The sequence below is a fragment of the Polypterus senegalus genome, chromosome 12, assembly GCF_016835505.1.
Source record: "Polypterus senegalus isolate Bchr_013 chromosome 12, ASM1683550v1, whole genome shotgun sequence".
NCBI lineage: Eukaryota > Metazoa > Chordata > Cladistia > Polypteriformes > Polypteridae > Polypterus > Polypterus senegalus.
The window spans coordinates 15,722,173-15,738,548 of record NC_053165.1 but is presented as its reverse complement, the minus strand read 5'-3'; the positions used below and the strand labels follow the sequence as shown (position 1 = coordinate 15,738,548).

Here is a 16,376-nt window from a genome sequence, read left to right as displayed (position 1 = left end):
CTTATACTGATTTTAATGACTTGTAATGCATTGATGGTATTTTATTTTCATGACCAAAAAATTTTTCTTTTCTCGACTAAGTAATATTTAAAAAGTGACAATTTCCTTTTATTTCTACTGCAGAAGTATAGCTCTGTCTGAAAATAAACTTGACACAGTTTAAGCATTTTTTTTTAACAACCTTTGTTGTTTCACAAATCAATCAGTAATTATTTCATTACATTTATATAGCAGTTTTCTAACCCACTGAACGCACTTTGCATAGACAGTGAAGATCCACTATAATCACTACCAATATGGATGATGTGACAGCAGTTGCTCTTGCAGCAGTACACTCACCACACACATTAGGTATTATGGGGGAAAGGGTGAGAAAGATAATTAGCCAATAAGGGACAGGCGGTGCCAGTCAAAGCCCATTTGGAGCCCTAGGTGGGGTTGGCGGACGTCGTTGTCATAGTGGGTGGTCTGTATTATTACATTTTGAACTTGGGTCAAGAGCACATGCCCCTTGAATAACATAAACCTTTGTGCATATACTGGAGACTTTAAGGGCCACTACCAAACCCTTCCCCAATCTTGGTGTATACAGGGTGGTCCAGATCTAATTCTGCAGATGCAGATCATCTGGATGACTTTGGTTTATGTAGGAACAATTCCAGTTCGGCGTGAAGACGATCCTTCATGTCATCAGTTCGCACACTTCTCGATGGTCTGGGATTTTTCGGGTGATTTTTCTATGTAATAAACTTAATAAGTTATAGCGTAATAAAAATTGCATAATTAGATCTGGACCACCCTAGACTGTGTGCACGTTTACATTCATAAACAGTGCCCAGTGGGTAACGGTGTCCACTCAGTATCATCAGAGTTGAACGACAAAAAAGGATCAACCGGCTCAGGTGGGACAGGGGATGATTAGGGGGCCAGAATGACCAGGTTGTGGTAGGCAATCTAACCAGGACATCGGAGAAACACCCAACTCTTTTTGACATATACAGTGCATCCGGAAAGATTTCACAGCGCATCACTTTTTTCCACATTTTGTTATGTTACAGCCTTATTCCAAAATGAATTAAATTCATTTTTTTCCTCAGAATTCTTCACACAACACCCCATAATGACAACATGAAAAAAGTTTACTTGAGATTTTTGCAAATTTATTAAAAATAAAAAACTGAGAAATCCCACGTACATAAGTAGTCCCAGCCTTTGCTCAATACTTTGTCGATGCACCTTTGGCAGCAATTTCAGCCTCAAGTCTTTTTGAATATGATGTCACAAGCGTGGCACACCTATCCTTGGCCAGTTTCGCCCATTCCTCTTTGCAGCACCTCTCAAGCTCCATCAGGTTGGATGGGAAGCGTCGGTGCACAGCCATTTTAAGATCTCTCCAGAGATGTTCAGTCAGATTCAAGTCTGGGCTCTGGCTGGGCCACTCAAGGACATTCACAGAGTTGTCCTGAAGCCACTCCTTTGATATCTTGGCTGTGTGCTTAGGGTCGTTGTCCTGCTGAAAGATGAACCCGTCGCCCCAGTCTGAGGTCAAGAGCGCTCTGGAGCAGGTTTTCATCTAGTATGTGTCTGTACATTGCTGTAGTCATCTTTCCCTTTATCCTGACTAGTCTCCCAGTTCCTGCCCCCCACAGCATGATGCTGCCACCACCATGCTTCACTGTAGGGATGGTATTGGCCTGGTGATGAGCGGTGCCTGGTTTCCTCCAAACGTGACGCCTGGCATTCACACCAAAGAGTTCAATCTTTGTCTCATCAGACCAGAGAATTTTGTTTCTCTTGGTCTGAGAGTTCTTCAGGTGCCTTTTGGAAAACTCCAGGCGAGCTGCCATGTGCCTTTTACTAAGGAGTGGCTTCCGTCTGGCCACTCTACCATAAAGGCCTGATTGGTGGATTGCTGCAGAGATGGTTGTCCTTCTGGAAGGTTCTCCTCTCTCCACAGAGGACCTCTGGAGCTCTGACAGAGTGATCATCGGGTTCTTGGTCACCTCCCTGACTAAGGCCCTTCTCCACCGATCGCTCAGTTTTGATGGCCAGCCAGCTTTAGGAAGAGTCCTGGTGGTTTTGAACTTCTTCCACTTACGGATGATGGAGGCCACTGTGCTCATTGGGACCTTCAAAGCAGCACAAATGTTTCTGTAACCTTCCCCAGATTTGTGCCTCGAGACAATCCTGTCTCGGAGGTCTACAGACAATTCTTTTGACTTCATACTTGGTTTGTGCTCTGACATGAACTGTCAACTGTGGGACCTTCTATAGACAGGTGTGTGCCTTTCCAAATCAGGTCCAATCAACTGAATTTACCACAGGTGGACTCCAATTAAACATCTCAAGGATGATCAGGGGAAGCAGGATGCACCTGAGCTCAATTTGGAGCTTCATGGCAAAGGCTGTGATTACTTATGTACATGTGATTTCTTAGTTTTTTTATTTTTAATAAATTTGCAAAAACCTCAAGTAAACTTATTTCACGTAGTCATTATGGGGTGTTGTGTGTAGAAAATGAATTTAATCCATTTTGGAATAAGGCTGTAACATAACAAAATGTGGAAAAAGTGATGCGCTGTGAATACTTTTCGGATGCACTGTACTCCAGGAATCTTTTTGCGACCACATAGAATCAGGACGTTGGTTTTACATCTTTTCCAAAGAGCAAGACTGATTGAAGAGGCTGTCATACCTCACCCAGTCTTGCGTATTTGCTGCTTATTTAATTTATCTTTTGATTTATTGAACTGTCTGTTTCTAGTACAGAGTTAGAAGGAACTTGAATTTATTGTAGTCAGGCGGGGTCATCCTTACATTTAAACTACAATACCTGACTTTCACCTGTGTAAGAAAGTGGAGTAGCCTGAGCAAATGCACATGAAAATGAGGAGAACGTCCATAGCCCTCATGCACTGTGTCCAGTCTGAGACCCAAGCCCAGGTCTTTGAAGATATGAGACAGAAATTCTAGTCAATGTGCCACCGTGCCACCTGTATAGATTTGTTTTTTGTCAATTCCAGTAATGAATTGGTGTACCATTTCTTGTCAAGTAACTACCGTCTACCAGATAAAGTTTAAGACAGACATGCTGACCAATTTGGTTGTCAATTTCTAAGGTTTGTGAATCTGCTGAAAGTTCAGAGAAGATGGTATGCATGACCCCCCGCTTGGACAAGAACAGCAATTCTCTGGAGGGAACTCTCTTGTTTGAGATGGATGGGACTCAAGGTCTAAAGACGTTTATGTTTCGTTATCTCCCGACTCCTAAAGTTTACCCATTTGAAAGCGAAGGGGGCATTAAGAATTTGGACTTTAACGAGAATGAGGTGGAGATACATGTAAGTGCTAAACTCTTTTCATTGGTGATTATTTATCTGCTTGTCTATTATTATACGTCTTTAGATTATAAAGGTAATGACACGGAACAGGTGGTTTAATTCAAAGACAACGATGGGCTAACTAGCGAGGTTGCCTAACTTTGCCAGGTCTGAGTATGTGTCTTCCTGTAGCTTCAGTCACTTTAATGGATCAATTTGTTTCTCAAGTCTGATTTCGTGCAAAAGAAACAAACCCAGTGCCAGTCCATATGGAGCTCTAGGCATCCCTGGGTGTTTGGAGCTCATGTCCATTGAGCTACCAAAATGTAACTCCTTGGTGTCCATAGTAGGGTGCTTGCCACTTGAGTTACAAAAGCGATGCCCCTTGGTGAGCAGAGCACATACCCCTTAACATTCCTAAATGGCACCCCTAGCCGTCTGCCTGGGTCACCTAATGGCGAGGGATCAGTGGATCATCAACAGAGTTCAGTGACAATTTGTGGATTAGCATTTTCCTTCAAAGTATTTTTTCTTGGTCAAGAAACGACATAAGAAACGATGAAGCGAAGCCCGCCACTACTATTCACAGACTTGGAATCGTTTGGCGCTGCTTCATTAATCACAAGCGCGGTCAGATTAACCGGATTAAAATAACACATTTAGGTGCTGTTTTAAAAAAAATTAATTGCAGAAATTGTTAACATTTTGATTAATCACTGCTAATGCATGTGATTAATCAACAGCCTTAATTATTACACATATCATGTTACTCTCTAACAGAAATAAGCCCCTTTAGAGTGACAGAATGATGCTTACGCTGCCTGGCATTGGTTTGGCCAAACTGTCTTTTGTAGCAAATCCTTAATTGAGGTTCAAAAGTTCTGAAGTTCATTTAACATCCTGGGTTCTTAGATTAGAAAATGTTATTGAAATTTGACCAATGAGAGGAGGCCATTCAGTCCAGTGAGCCTTTTTGTTTAGCCAATGGCTGAGCTGTCTCAATATCTCATCCGGTTGTGGTTTTCTGCTTCAACTCCATGTCTCTGACGTTTCTTGATTATTCCCTTAACCTTGAGAGGTAAGGAAAGGTTTACTTCAGCACCATCCAACCTCTGCTCCTTAGGGACAAGCTGACTGAGATGGGAGTAGATTCACACCTGGTGGTGTGGATCGTGGACTGTCTCACAGACAGATCTCAGTATGTGCGTCTCAGGAACTGCAGGTCTGACATTGTGGTCAGCAGCACAGGAGCGCCACAGGGGACTGGACTTTCTCTGGTCCTGTTCAGCCAACCTACATCGGACTTCCAATACGACTCGGAGTCCTGCCACGTGCAGAAGTTCACTGACGACACTGATATCGTGGGCTGCATCAGGAGTGGGCAGGAGGAGGAGTGTAGGAAGCTAATCATGGACTTTGTTAAATGGTGTGACTCAAACCACCTACACCTGAACACCAGCAAGACCAAGGAGCTGGTGGTGGATTTTAGGAGGCCCAGGCCACTCATGGACCCTGTGATCATCAGAGGTGACTGTGCAGAGGTTGCAGACCTATAAATACCTGGGAGTGCAGCTGGATGACAAATTGGACTGGACTGCCAATACTGATGGTCTGTGCAAGAGAGGACAGAGCCGACTATACTTCCTTAGAAGGTTGGTGTCCTTCAACATCTGCAATAAGATGCTGCAGATATTCTACCAGACGGTTGTGACACGCGCCCTCATCTACATTGTGGTGTGCTGGGGAGGCAGCATAAAGAAGAAGGACATCTCACAACTGGACAAACTGGTGAGGAAGGCAGGCTCTATTGTAGGCACGGAGCTGGACAGTTTGACATCTGTGGCAGAGCGACGAGCGCTGAGCAGACTCCTGTCAATCATGGAGAATCCACTGAACAGGATCATCTCCAGACAGAGGAGCAGCTTCAGCGACAGACTACTGTCACCGTCCTGCTCCACTGACAGACTGAGGAGACCCCACACTATGCGACTCTTCAGTTCCACCCGGGGGAGTAAATGCTAACATTATACAAAGTTATTGTCTGTTATACCTTTACTGTTATCACTCTTTAATTTAATTTAATTTTTTTTTTTTTTGTGTATCAGTATGATGCTGCTGGATTATATGAATTTCCCCTTGGGATTAATAAAGTATCTGTCTATCATATAGTGGCTTGTACATCTATCTATCTATCTATCGCCCTTTTCTCCTGCCCATTTTATACAGAATTATGTAGAAAGTTACCAGTTAAATAAATGATCTTTGATCGTGTAATATTTTTTTTCTTCTTCTTTTCGGCAGCACGAGGGACTGCATTTAGCAAGTGCCTGCATGACCATCACAATGACGATTGGAGACGTGGACTGCAACGCCAAGGTTTTAAGCAATGAAGTGACCTGCAGGATACCCAAAGACCTCGATGTGCCAAGGGATGGCTTACCTGTGAAGGTTGAAACCATTTTCTTACTGTCCTTTGCATATTGCAGAAAGTCACTCATTTTCCAACCCGCTATACCCTAATACAGGGTCACAGGAGGTCTGCTGGAGCCAATTACAGCCAACACAGGGCACAAGGCAGGTACAAATCCCAGGCAGGGTGCCAGCCCACCACAGGGCACACACCAAGCGCACACTAGGGACAATTTAGGATCGCCAATCCACCTAACCTGCATATCTTTGGACTGTGGGAGGAAACCCACGCAGACACGGGGAGAACATGCAAACTCCACGCATTTGTAGGAAGCGAACCCGGGTCTCCTTACTGCGAGGCAGCAGCGCTACCACTGCGCTACCGTATTACAGAAAGTGTTTCAGTAAATTACAATTCCGTGTAAAAATTTTGCATGACTGAAATTATTAGTATGACTTGCATGTTTAAAGAAGCTTTCCGTAAGACAGAGGGGAAGATAATGTTTGTCTAAGATGAAAGGATGATATGAAGCTTGGGACAAGGGTAGGAGGTGAACTTTAAAGGGGTCCATGTGAAAGTCAAATCCCGGCTTTCTTTTTTCCCCCCACTGGATACATTAACACATGGCTGCATGGCTATCTAGAATTGATGGTGTAACCAAAATGTCTTGTGAGATGCTCCAGTACCATTAACCTTCCCTGCAGCTGCAGAACCGTCCAGCGAGCCATCGGACTCGGATCACGGGTCATTTACAGAGAATCCCAAGCCTTAAAAAAATGGGGAAAAACATTTAAATCCATTTTCTAAAGCATCTTAATGCAGTTTTAAGGGGCCAGACTGAGACCCAGTAGCATCAGGGGTACAGTGTGAGTGAAACCTGGAAGATCTTACCATTTCACAGCAGGACACACGCTCCTAGTCAATCATGCAAGGTGAATTGAGAGTTTCCTTGTCTAACTATTATGTGCATGCAAAACTTAAATGAAACTGAAAAAAGATCAAAATTATTCTGGAAAAGAGAGTCATTTAGATTCAATTGCATTGGATAAGCTTGACTGATCCCAAGGGGTAATTCAGATGTATACAGCACCGTAAAAAAATGAGGATACCGACTCACAGGACAAATAATGCAGCCAATCGCTCAATAAATACATTTTAAATCAACTCAATGAGTACATTGTTCGGAAGCATTGAATTGCCTGAGAGTAGTGGGCAGAAAAGACCCCCAGAGGTGGTGCTTAGCACGCCATTGGTGGAATGAGCCTGTGGCTAAAAGTGCTCTAAGAGAGCGCCTCCTGGAGGGGATTTTTCATGATGGCGTCCTATTTTGACGCCATCCTCTTTTCCACAACAGCTTTCCAGTATGTCCAGGGTTCGGCCTGTGATGGTGCAGGCTTTCCTGATAAGTTTGTTCAAGTATTGTGCTTCTTGTTGAGCTCAAGTGTCTTCCCCAGGAGACTGCAGCGTAGACCACCACACTGGCTACTATGGACTGGTAGAACATTTTCCAACATCTTGCTGCATACATCAAAAGACCGGAGTTGTCCTGTGGATGTCTAGTCTGCTCCGGCCCTTCTTGCCCAGTGCTACTGTGCCCCTTGTGCCAGGGCTGGATTAAGACCCTTAGATGCCCTAAGCACAAAGTAATTTTGGTTCCCCCTTACACTACTAATTCAAAATATTTAAACAATAACAAACTAGAAAATAAAATTGTATTTATTATCGAAAATTTGAAATAAAAAAAAAAAAACATTTTGACATGAAAACCGTAGATTTACCATTTTGATTATTTAATTTATTTATGGCTTTTGTGTCCATTTAGCAAATCTATTTACACATATTCTTAGTACAAGATTTGAAGAATATTTTGTGAAAATTTTGTTAATAAATCTTTATTAGTAAAAAAAAGTTATAAACAATTTTATCCAACATTAATCAGCTGTACGATTTTCACTTTTACATAATGTAAATGAATTTAAAAATATCCAAGAATAGAATTAAATAGACTTAGGGTTAGGGTTAGAATATTTTTTCCTCAAACTGGGACGATTTTTGGTTTTTGCTTAAAACAGAAAATAACACTTTCTACACACTAGAAATTTATTTTAAGTTAAATAACCGATAATTCACGAAACACAACAATTACATGATAATAATTTTTATCCACCCATCCATTTTCCAACCCGCTGAATCCGAATACAGGGTCACGGGGGTCTGCTGGAGCCAATCCCAGCCAACACAGGGCACAAGGCAGGAACCAATCCTGGGCAGGGTGCCAACCCACCGCAGGACACACACAAACACACCCACACACCAAGCACACACTAGGGCCAATTTAGAATCGCCAATCCACCTAACCTGCATGTCTTTGGATTGTGGGAGGAAACCGGAGGAAACCCATGCAGACACGGGGAGAACATGCAAACTCCACGCAGGGAGGACCTGGGAAGCGAACCCGGGTCTCCTCACTGCGAGGCAGCAGCGCTACCACTGCGCCACCGTGCCTATTATTTAAAAATATTAAAACGAATTATTTTCACAAAATATTTTGACATAACATGGCTTTTAAGGGAATCACCATGAAACGGGAATTCCCCACCGTAGATGGCACCAGTATGCAGAACGCACTGTGTAAGGCATAGGGAGGTACAGGGAGGCATTATTCATTTTTCATTCAGTTTTGAAAATGGCTATCAATTTAATTAATTTACTAATTTATGTGATAAATTCGGCCATGAAAACTTTTTTGTGGTGCCCCCTTTACCCTTGATGCCCTAAACATGTGCTTACTTTTCTTTTATGGTTAATCCAGCACTGCCCCTGGTACTTGTTGCTCTGCACCACTTCTACTTATTCCCCCTGAATGGCGACTCGCCTCAGAAGCTCCACCACCAGCTCTTTTCTCTTGCTGATGTTGAGTTGCAGGTTCTTGTCCCTTCACTATAAGACAAAGTCACTTTCCTGTACCCTGACTCATCTCCATTGTTAATGCAACCTATAATGGACGAGTCATCTGAAAATGTAAACTTGCTGTTAGACAGCTTTAATTCAAATTCCTGCCTTATATCTCCAGAGACCCGAGTTCGAATTCAGGTCCAGGCATTGCCTGTATGGAATTTATATATTCTTCCCTCATGTGTGTGGACACTCTGGTGTTCCACCATCATTCCAAAGAAGTGCAGATTTGGTCAATTAGTGACTTTTAACTGGTCCATTGGGAACGTGAGGCTGCTGAGATTGTCTGATTGTTGAGTTGAAAACTACCAGACATATCCTTGGATAGCCATTTCATTTTGTCTTTCTTAGATCTATATCAATGGAGAAGAAACCGACTTGGGCAGAGTGTTCATTCAGAAGAATATCCATCCAGCGGTTTACATTTGCATCGCGATGGTGATCCTGCTTGTGTTAGCGCTACTGATCGCTTTGTGGTGGTACAAAAGGAAGAACAAAGGTAAAGTGTGTCTGCTGTTTCAAAATACACACACGTACCAAGGATTTAAATGATACGTATTTTATAACAAAGGAGGGGTGACTTGTAGGGCCCCCCAGAGTCCAAAGAATGGTCATTGATCATAAGAGGAAAAACCTGTGCGTGTGATAATGTGTAATGCTGGTGCTTATTCAGTGTCTGCTGACTGATGTGTAGAACTGGAACATGTGGAAGACCTGAGAGTAAGACTGTCATTGTACTGAATACGTATGACAATAAACTTGAACAAAGACTTTCATCTTATATACAGTTAGGTCCATAAATATTTGGACACGGACACCTTTTTCATAATTTTGGTTCTGTATATCACCACAATGAATTTGAAATGAAACAACTCAGATGCAGTTGAAGTGCAGACTTTCAGCTTTAATTCAGTGGGTTGAACAAAATGAGTGCATAAAAATGTGAGACAACTAAAGTATTTTTTAACACAATCCCTTCATTTCAGGGGCTCAAAAGTAATTGGACAAATTAAATAACTGGAAATAAAATGTTCATTTCTAATACTTGGTTGAAAAGACTTTGCTGGCAATGCCAGCCTGAAGTCTTGAACTCGTGGACGTCACCAGATGCTGGGTTTCCTCCTTTTTAATGCTCTGCCAGGCCTTTACTCTCAGTCGCTGTTTGTTTGTGGGCCTTTCTGTCCGAAGTTTAGTCTTCAACAAGTGAAATGCATGCTCAGTTGGGTTAAGATCAGGTGACTGACTTGGCCATTCAAGAATTTTCCACTTCTTTGCTTTAATAAACTCCTGGGTTGCTTTGGCTGTATGTTTTGGGTCATTGTCCATCTGTATCATGAAACGCCGCCCAATCAATTTGACGTCATTTAGCTGGATTTGAGCAGACAGTATGTCTCTGAACACCTCAAATTCATTGGCTGCTTCTGTCCTGTGTCACATCATCAATAAACACTAGTGTCCCAGTGCCACTGGCAGCCATGCACGCCCAAGCCATCACACTGCCTGACTCCACCGTGTTTTACAGATGATGTGCTATGCTTTGGATAATGAGCTGTTCCACACCTTCTCCATACTTTTTTCTTGCCATCATTCTGGTAGAGGTTGATCTTGGTTTCATCTGTCCAAAGAATGTTTTCCAGAACTGTGCTGGCTTTTTTAGATGTTCTTTAGCAAAGTCCAATCTAGCCTTTCTATTCTTGAGGCTTATGAGTGGCTGGCACCTTGCAGTGCACCCTCTGTATTTACTTTCATGCAGTCTTCTCTTTATGGTAGACTTGGATATCGATATGCCTACCAAGCCCTGGAGAGTGTTGTTCACTTGGTTGGCTGTTGTGAAGGGTTTCTCTTCACCATGGAAATGATTCTGTGATCATCCACCACTGTTGTCTTCCATGGACGTCCAGGTCTTTTTGCGTTGCTGAGTTCACCAGTGCTTGCTTTCTTTCTCAGGATGTACCAAACTGTAGATTTTGCCACTCGTAATATTGTAGCAATTTCTCGGATGGGTTTTTTCTGTTTTCGCAGCTTAAGGATGGCTTCTTTCACCTGCATGGAGAGCTCCTTTGACCGCATGTTGTCCGTTCACAGCAAAATCTTCTACATGCAAGCACCACACCTCAAGTCAACTCCAGGCCTTTTATCTGCTTAACTGATAAGGACATAACGACGGACTTGAACACACCTGCTATGAAATAGCCTTTGAGTCAAATGTCCAGTTACTTCTGAGCACCTGAAATGAAGGGATTGTGTTAAAAATACTTTAGTTGTCTCACATTTTCATGCAATCGTTTTGTTCAACCCACTGAATTAAAGCTGAAAGTCTGCACTTCAACTGCATCTGAGTTGTTTGATTTAAAATTCATTGTGGTCATGTACAGAACCAAAATGAGCAAAAAGTTGTCTCAGTCCAAATATTTATGGACCTAACTGTACACGTGAGATGTCGCATTAAGCAGCACGTCCAGCAGCACAAAGCTGATACTGGATAAACGGAGTACAGTCGTGGCCAAAAGTTCTGAAAATGACCCAAGTGTTGGTTTTCACAAAGTTTGCTGCTTCCGTGTTTTTAGGTCTTTATGTCAGATGTTTTTCTGGTATACTGAAGTAGAATTACAAGCATTTCATAAGTTTCAAAGGCTTTTAGTGACAATGACATTACGTTTATGCGCAGAGTCGATATTTTTAGTGTTCGCCCTTCTTTCTTTTTCAAGACTTCTGCAATTCACCCTGGCATGCCGTCAATCAACTTCTGGGCCCAATCCTGACTGATGGCAGCTCGTACTAGCATCATTAATACTTGGAGTTTGTCAGAATTGGTGGGTTTTTTGTTTGTCTACCTACCTCTTAAGGACTGACCACAAGTTCTCAATGTGGAGTTTCCTGGCCATGGACCCCAAATTTCGATGTTTTGTTCCCCGAGTCACTTAGTTCTCACTTTTGCCTTATGGTCTGGTGCTCCATCATGCTGGACAGGGCATTGTGGTTCACCAAACTGTTCTTGGCTGGTTGGGAGGAAGTTTTGGTCAACATTCTTTATTCATGGTTGTGTTCTTAGGCCAAATTGTGAGGGAGCCCACTGAGAAGCAACTTCACGTGACATGAATGGTCTCAGGATGCTTTACTGTTGGTATGAAACAGGACTGATGGTAGTGCCGGTCACCTTTTCTTCTCTGGACAATCCTTTTTCTGGATACCCCCCTAAACAATTAGAATGGGGATTCAGAAAAAATGACTTGACCTCAGCAGTCCAGTCCCTGTACCTTTTGCAGAATATCAGTCTGCCCCTGATGCTTTTCTTGGCTTCTTTGCTGTCCTTCTTGACACCCACCAGGCCATCCTCCAAAAGTCTTCGTCACACTCACATCTTCCTACTGCCATTCCTGGTGGTGCCCGCAGATTCCTGGCTCTTGCTGGACTTTCTTGGGCGCCCTGAAGCCTTCTTTATAACAATTGAACCTTTCTATTCCAACTCAGTCAGCATGACAGAGTCATCTCCAGCCTTGTCCTCGTCGACACTCTCACTCGTGTTAAGAGGACCACTGAAGTGATGACATGCAGTGCAAATTGTTTTTTTGGGGGATTATTCATTAATTGCAATTCATCTGATCCCTCTTAAGAACATTCTGGAGTCGATGCAAATTGCCATGCTAAAAACTGAGGCAGCAAACTTTGGGGAAAAAATTCATATTTGTGTCCTTCTCAAAATATTTGGGCATGGCTGTAAAGACAAGTCTTTTGACTTTTATGGTAAAGCGGTGTACTAACCAGACTGTGGAGTAATACAGGGTGGTCCAGATCTAATTATGCAGATCCAGATCGTCTGGATGACTTTGATTTATGCGGGGATGATTCCAGTTCAGCACAAAGACGATTTTTCATGTTGTCAGTTCGCACACTTCTCGATGGTCCGTGATTAACTTAATCTTAATTTAAGAATAAACTTAATAAGTTATAGCATAATGAAAATTGCATAATTAGATGTGGACCACCCTATACATTTAAATGCAAGAAATGATAAAGTTAGACTTTTCTCTTTTTAAACTTCTAGTTGACCTGGCCAAGCAGCGCTTGAGTCAACTCCATGAAGTCAATGCAAACCAGCCCACACCTAACCTGGTTATGATGCCCATTGGGGACTACAGGCTCGGTGAGTGGTCTTTAATCTAAACCCCGATACATTTTGCTTTTTCTGTGCATGTCACTTTGCTGTCATTTTACGCCGTCCATTTCCATCCTGCTTGTAGCATTCCTCTTTTTCAGAAGTGCCATTGAGTGATTTTAAAGGAGAAGCTTGAAAACGCAGAGTTTGTGTATCTTGTAGGACTTCAGAATAATGTGGCATTACTCAATCTGTGTCATTCTGAAATATTCAGCAAGACCTTTTTACAAATATCACCTACTAGCAGACCTGGCGCAATTTGCTGCACGTTTAACCCCCAAGTTTCGGCAGCGGATCGTGGTTTTTTTCAATCTAGACGTCCTGTCTTTTTCAGATTCTTTTAACCGCCTGGTTTCGGCAGCCAATCGTCCTTTTCCCAATCTAGAAATCCTGTCTTCCTTAGATTCGTTTAATCGCCTGGTTTTGGCAGCCAAGCACTTTTTTTTCCAACCTAGAAGACCTCTCTTGAGATCCGTTTAATGCCCTCGTTGATTGCATGTCTTCCAAGGTTGTTTCAACACCCATTTCTTGCACAAAGTCTTCTCCCCTTTTATGAGTGACTGTGTAAGTACCGCGTGTACTAAACAGTAAATTAGTTAAGGAAAAAGACCGACAAAACCGCGTCAGCTGCGGAGCTCAGCTCGGAGCGAAATGAAGTGAATGAAATGACGTGAATGGGAGGAGAGATGATCACGTGACTCCCTCATCCACCTTAACTCTCAATCCCTCCATAAACACACAAACACAGTCTCTCAGATCCCAACTCTCCTTTATATACAGTATATAGATATAGATATATAAACTGCTCAAAAAAATTAAAGGAACACTTTGAAAACCCATCAGATCTCAATGGGAAAAAGAAATCCTCCTGGATATCTATACTGATATAGACTGGGTAATGTGTTAGGAACGAAAGGATGCCACATCGTTTGATGGAAATGAAAATGATCAACCTACAGAGCCCTGAATTCAAAGACGCCCCAAAAATCAGAGTGAAAAAATGATGTGGCAGGCTAGTCCATTTTGCCAAAATTAAATTGCAGCAACTCAAATTGTACAGCACTTTGTATGGCCCCTGTGTTCTTGTATACATGCCTGACAACATCGGTGCATGCTTCTAATGAGATGACAGATGGTGTTGTGGGGGATCTCCTCCCAGATCTGGACCAGGGCATCACTGAGCTCCTGGACAGTCTGAGGTGCAACCTGGTGGCATTGGATGGACCAAAACATAATGTCCCAGAGATGTTCTATTGGATTTAGGTCAGGAAAGTGTGGTGGCCAGTCAATGGTATCAATTCCTTCATCCTCCAGGAACTGCCTGCATACTCTCACCACATGAGGCCAGGAATTGTCGTGCACCAGGAGCCACTGTACCAGCATAGGGTCTGACAATGGGTCCAAGGATTTCATCCTGATACCTAATGGCAGCCAAGGTGCCTTTGTCAAGCCTGTAGCGGTCTGTGTGACCCTCCATGGATATGCCTCCCCAGACAATCATTAACCCACCACCAAACTGCTCATGCTGAATGATGTTACAGGCAGCATAATGTTCTCCATGGCTTCTCCAGACCCTTTCACTTCTGTCACATGCTCAGGGTGAACCTGCTCTCATCTGTAAAAAGCACAGGGCACCAGTGGTGCATCTGCCAATTCTGGTATTCTATGGCGAATGCCAATCGAGCTGCATGCTGCTGGGCAGTGAGCTCAGGGCCCATTAGAGGACATGGGGCCCTTGGGTCACCCTAATGAAGTCTTTCTGGTTGTTTGGTCAGAGACATTCACACCAGTGGCCTGCTGGAGGTCATTTTGTAGGGCTCTGGCAGTGCTCATCCTGTTCCTCCTTGCCCAAAGGAGCAGATACTGGTCCTGCTGATGGGTTATGGACCTTCTATGGCCCTCTCCAGCTCTCCTAGAGTAACTGCTTGTCTCCTAGAATCTCCTCCATGCCCTTGAGACTGTGCAGGGAGACACAGCAAACCTTCTGGCAATGACACGTATTGATGTGCCATCCTGGAGAAGTTGGACTACCTGTGCAACCTCTGTAGGGTCCAGGTATCGCCTCATGCTACCAGTAGTGACACTGACTGTAGCCAAATGCAAAACTAGTGAAGAAACAGTCAGAAAAGATGAGGAAGGAAAAATGTCAGTGGCCTCCACCTGTTAAACCATTCCTGTTTTGGGGGTCATCTCATTGTTGCCCCTCTAGTGCATCTGTTGTTAATTTCATTAACACCACAGTAGCTGAAACTGATTAACAACCCCCTCTGCTACTTAACTGACCAGATTAATATCCCAGAAGTTTCATTGACTTTATGCTATACTCTGATTTAAAAGTGTTCCTTTAATTCTTTTGAGCAGTATATATATATATATATAGATAGATAGATAGATGAGATATATATAGATAAAGTGAACATTTGCAGGCAGCCTTCAGCTAAGCGTTGGCAATTTAAACAGGTGAAGAACTCTTTGACAGGTTTTTCAATAATTTCAGTTACTTCAAATGTTAGTTAATTGTCCAGTCTAAAGGGGGCCAGCGCGAGGTCACATGTGGGTGTATATGAGTGGCCACAGAGATGAAGTGGCACCTCGCCCATGGGTCATTCCTGTCTTTTTGCTCAGTGCTGGTGGGATATCCTCCATCCACCATAATCCCACTTTAAATGAAATGGGTCTAATGGAGATCTTTATTTATTCAGTAGCAAGATGGCCGATGCAAATTGTTTCAGTTAAAATGAACAATTCCAAAATGTTTCCATAAAAAATGGAGATGTTCTTACTTGGTGACTTGGTCATTTTTAATAGTAGTGAGAGATGGGATTTACTGTACTTCACCAAGCAGACCCATGTTAGTACAGGCCGATGTATCCAGAGTGTAACACAATCTAAAACACATGCTAGATGGCTGAGCTATAATTCATACTGTAAACACTTAAAACAAACGCCTAAATCCCATTTGGTACCTCCAGCTTGTGGTTGGTTCAAGCAGATTTTAATGCTCTTCCAGTTGTTCTTAGGGAAATATCTATTTTCTCATGACATCCATCCATTCTTCCATTTTTCTCAAGGCTTATCCAGAGTAGCGTCACAGAAAACCTGAAACCTAGCCTGGCAAGTGCAGGGCGCCATTACATGCGAATCAAAGTTATTCAGTGCCAGTTTCTTGTCCTGTTTTTCCATTGATTTAGTCCGTCCACCCATCCATGTATCCATTTCACTAATTTAATGATTTCTTTTAACATCTTAACCTGGAGAGATCTATTAATTTTTTCACATATAAAATGCCTTACTTAAATGTTTTCCAATGCCGTACCTGTCCTGGTGTCTATATAAGAACAGAGAAGTTCAGTTTCTGTATTAACATCTCGCCTGACGAAGCGGCCTGAGTTGCCTTGAAAGCTGGCATATTGTAATCTTTCTAGTTAGCCAATCAAAGGTCTCATTTTGCTTAACTTCTTACCACATCCATATTGGTTAACACGGTACAACACCCTAGTACTCCATACTCATCTGAAACTTTGTTGGACAGTTA

The 16,376-nt window shown here is 42.8% G+C and overlaps 1 protein-coding gene across 3 annotated transcripts in view; it reads left to right on the top strand.

Moving 5' to 3' along the window:
- The window catches only part of LOC120540350 (macrophage-stimulating protein receptor-like), a 115,422-nt gene that overhangs the window by 76,028 nt on the left and 23,018 nt on the right, over positions 1–16,376 (top strand). For all 3 annotated transcript variants that reach the window (XM_039771028.1, XM_039771029.1, XM_039771030.1), the window contains 4 exons: positions 3,120–3,341; positions 5,622–5,768; positions 9,037–9,184; positions 12,731–12,829. In XM_039771028.1, the coding sequence (XP_039626962.1) occupies positions 3,120–3,341; positions 5,622–5,768; positions 9,037–9,184; positions 12,731–12,829 (616 nt within the window). The remainder of the gene's footprint in view (positions 1–3,119; positions 3,342–5,621; positions 5,769–9,036; positions 9,185–12,730; positions 12,830–16,376) is intronic.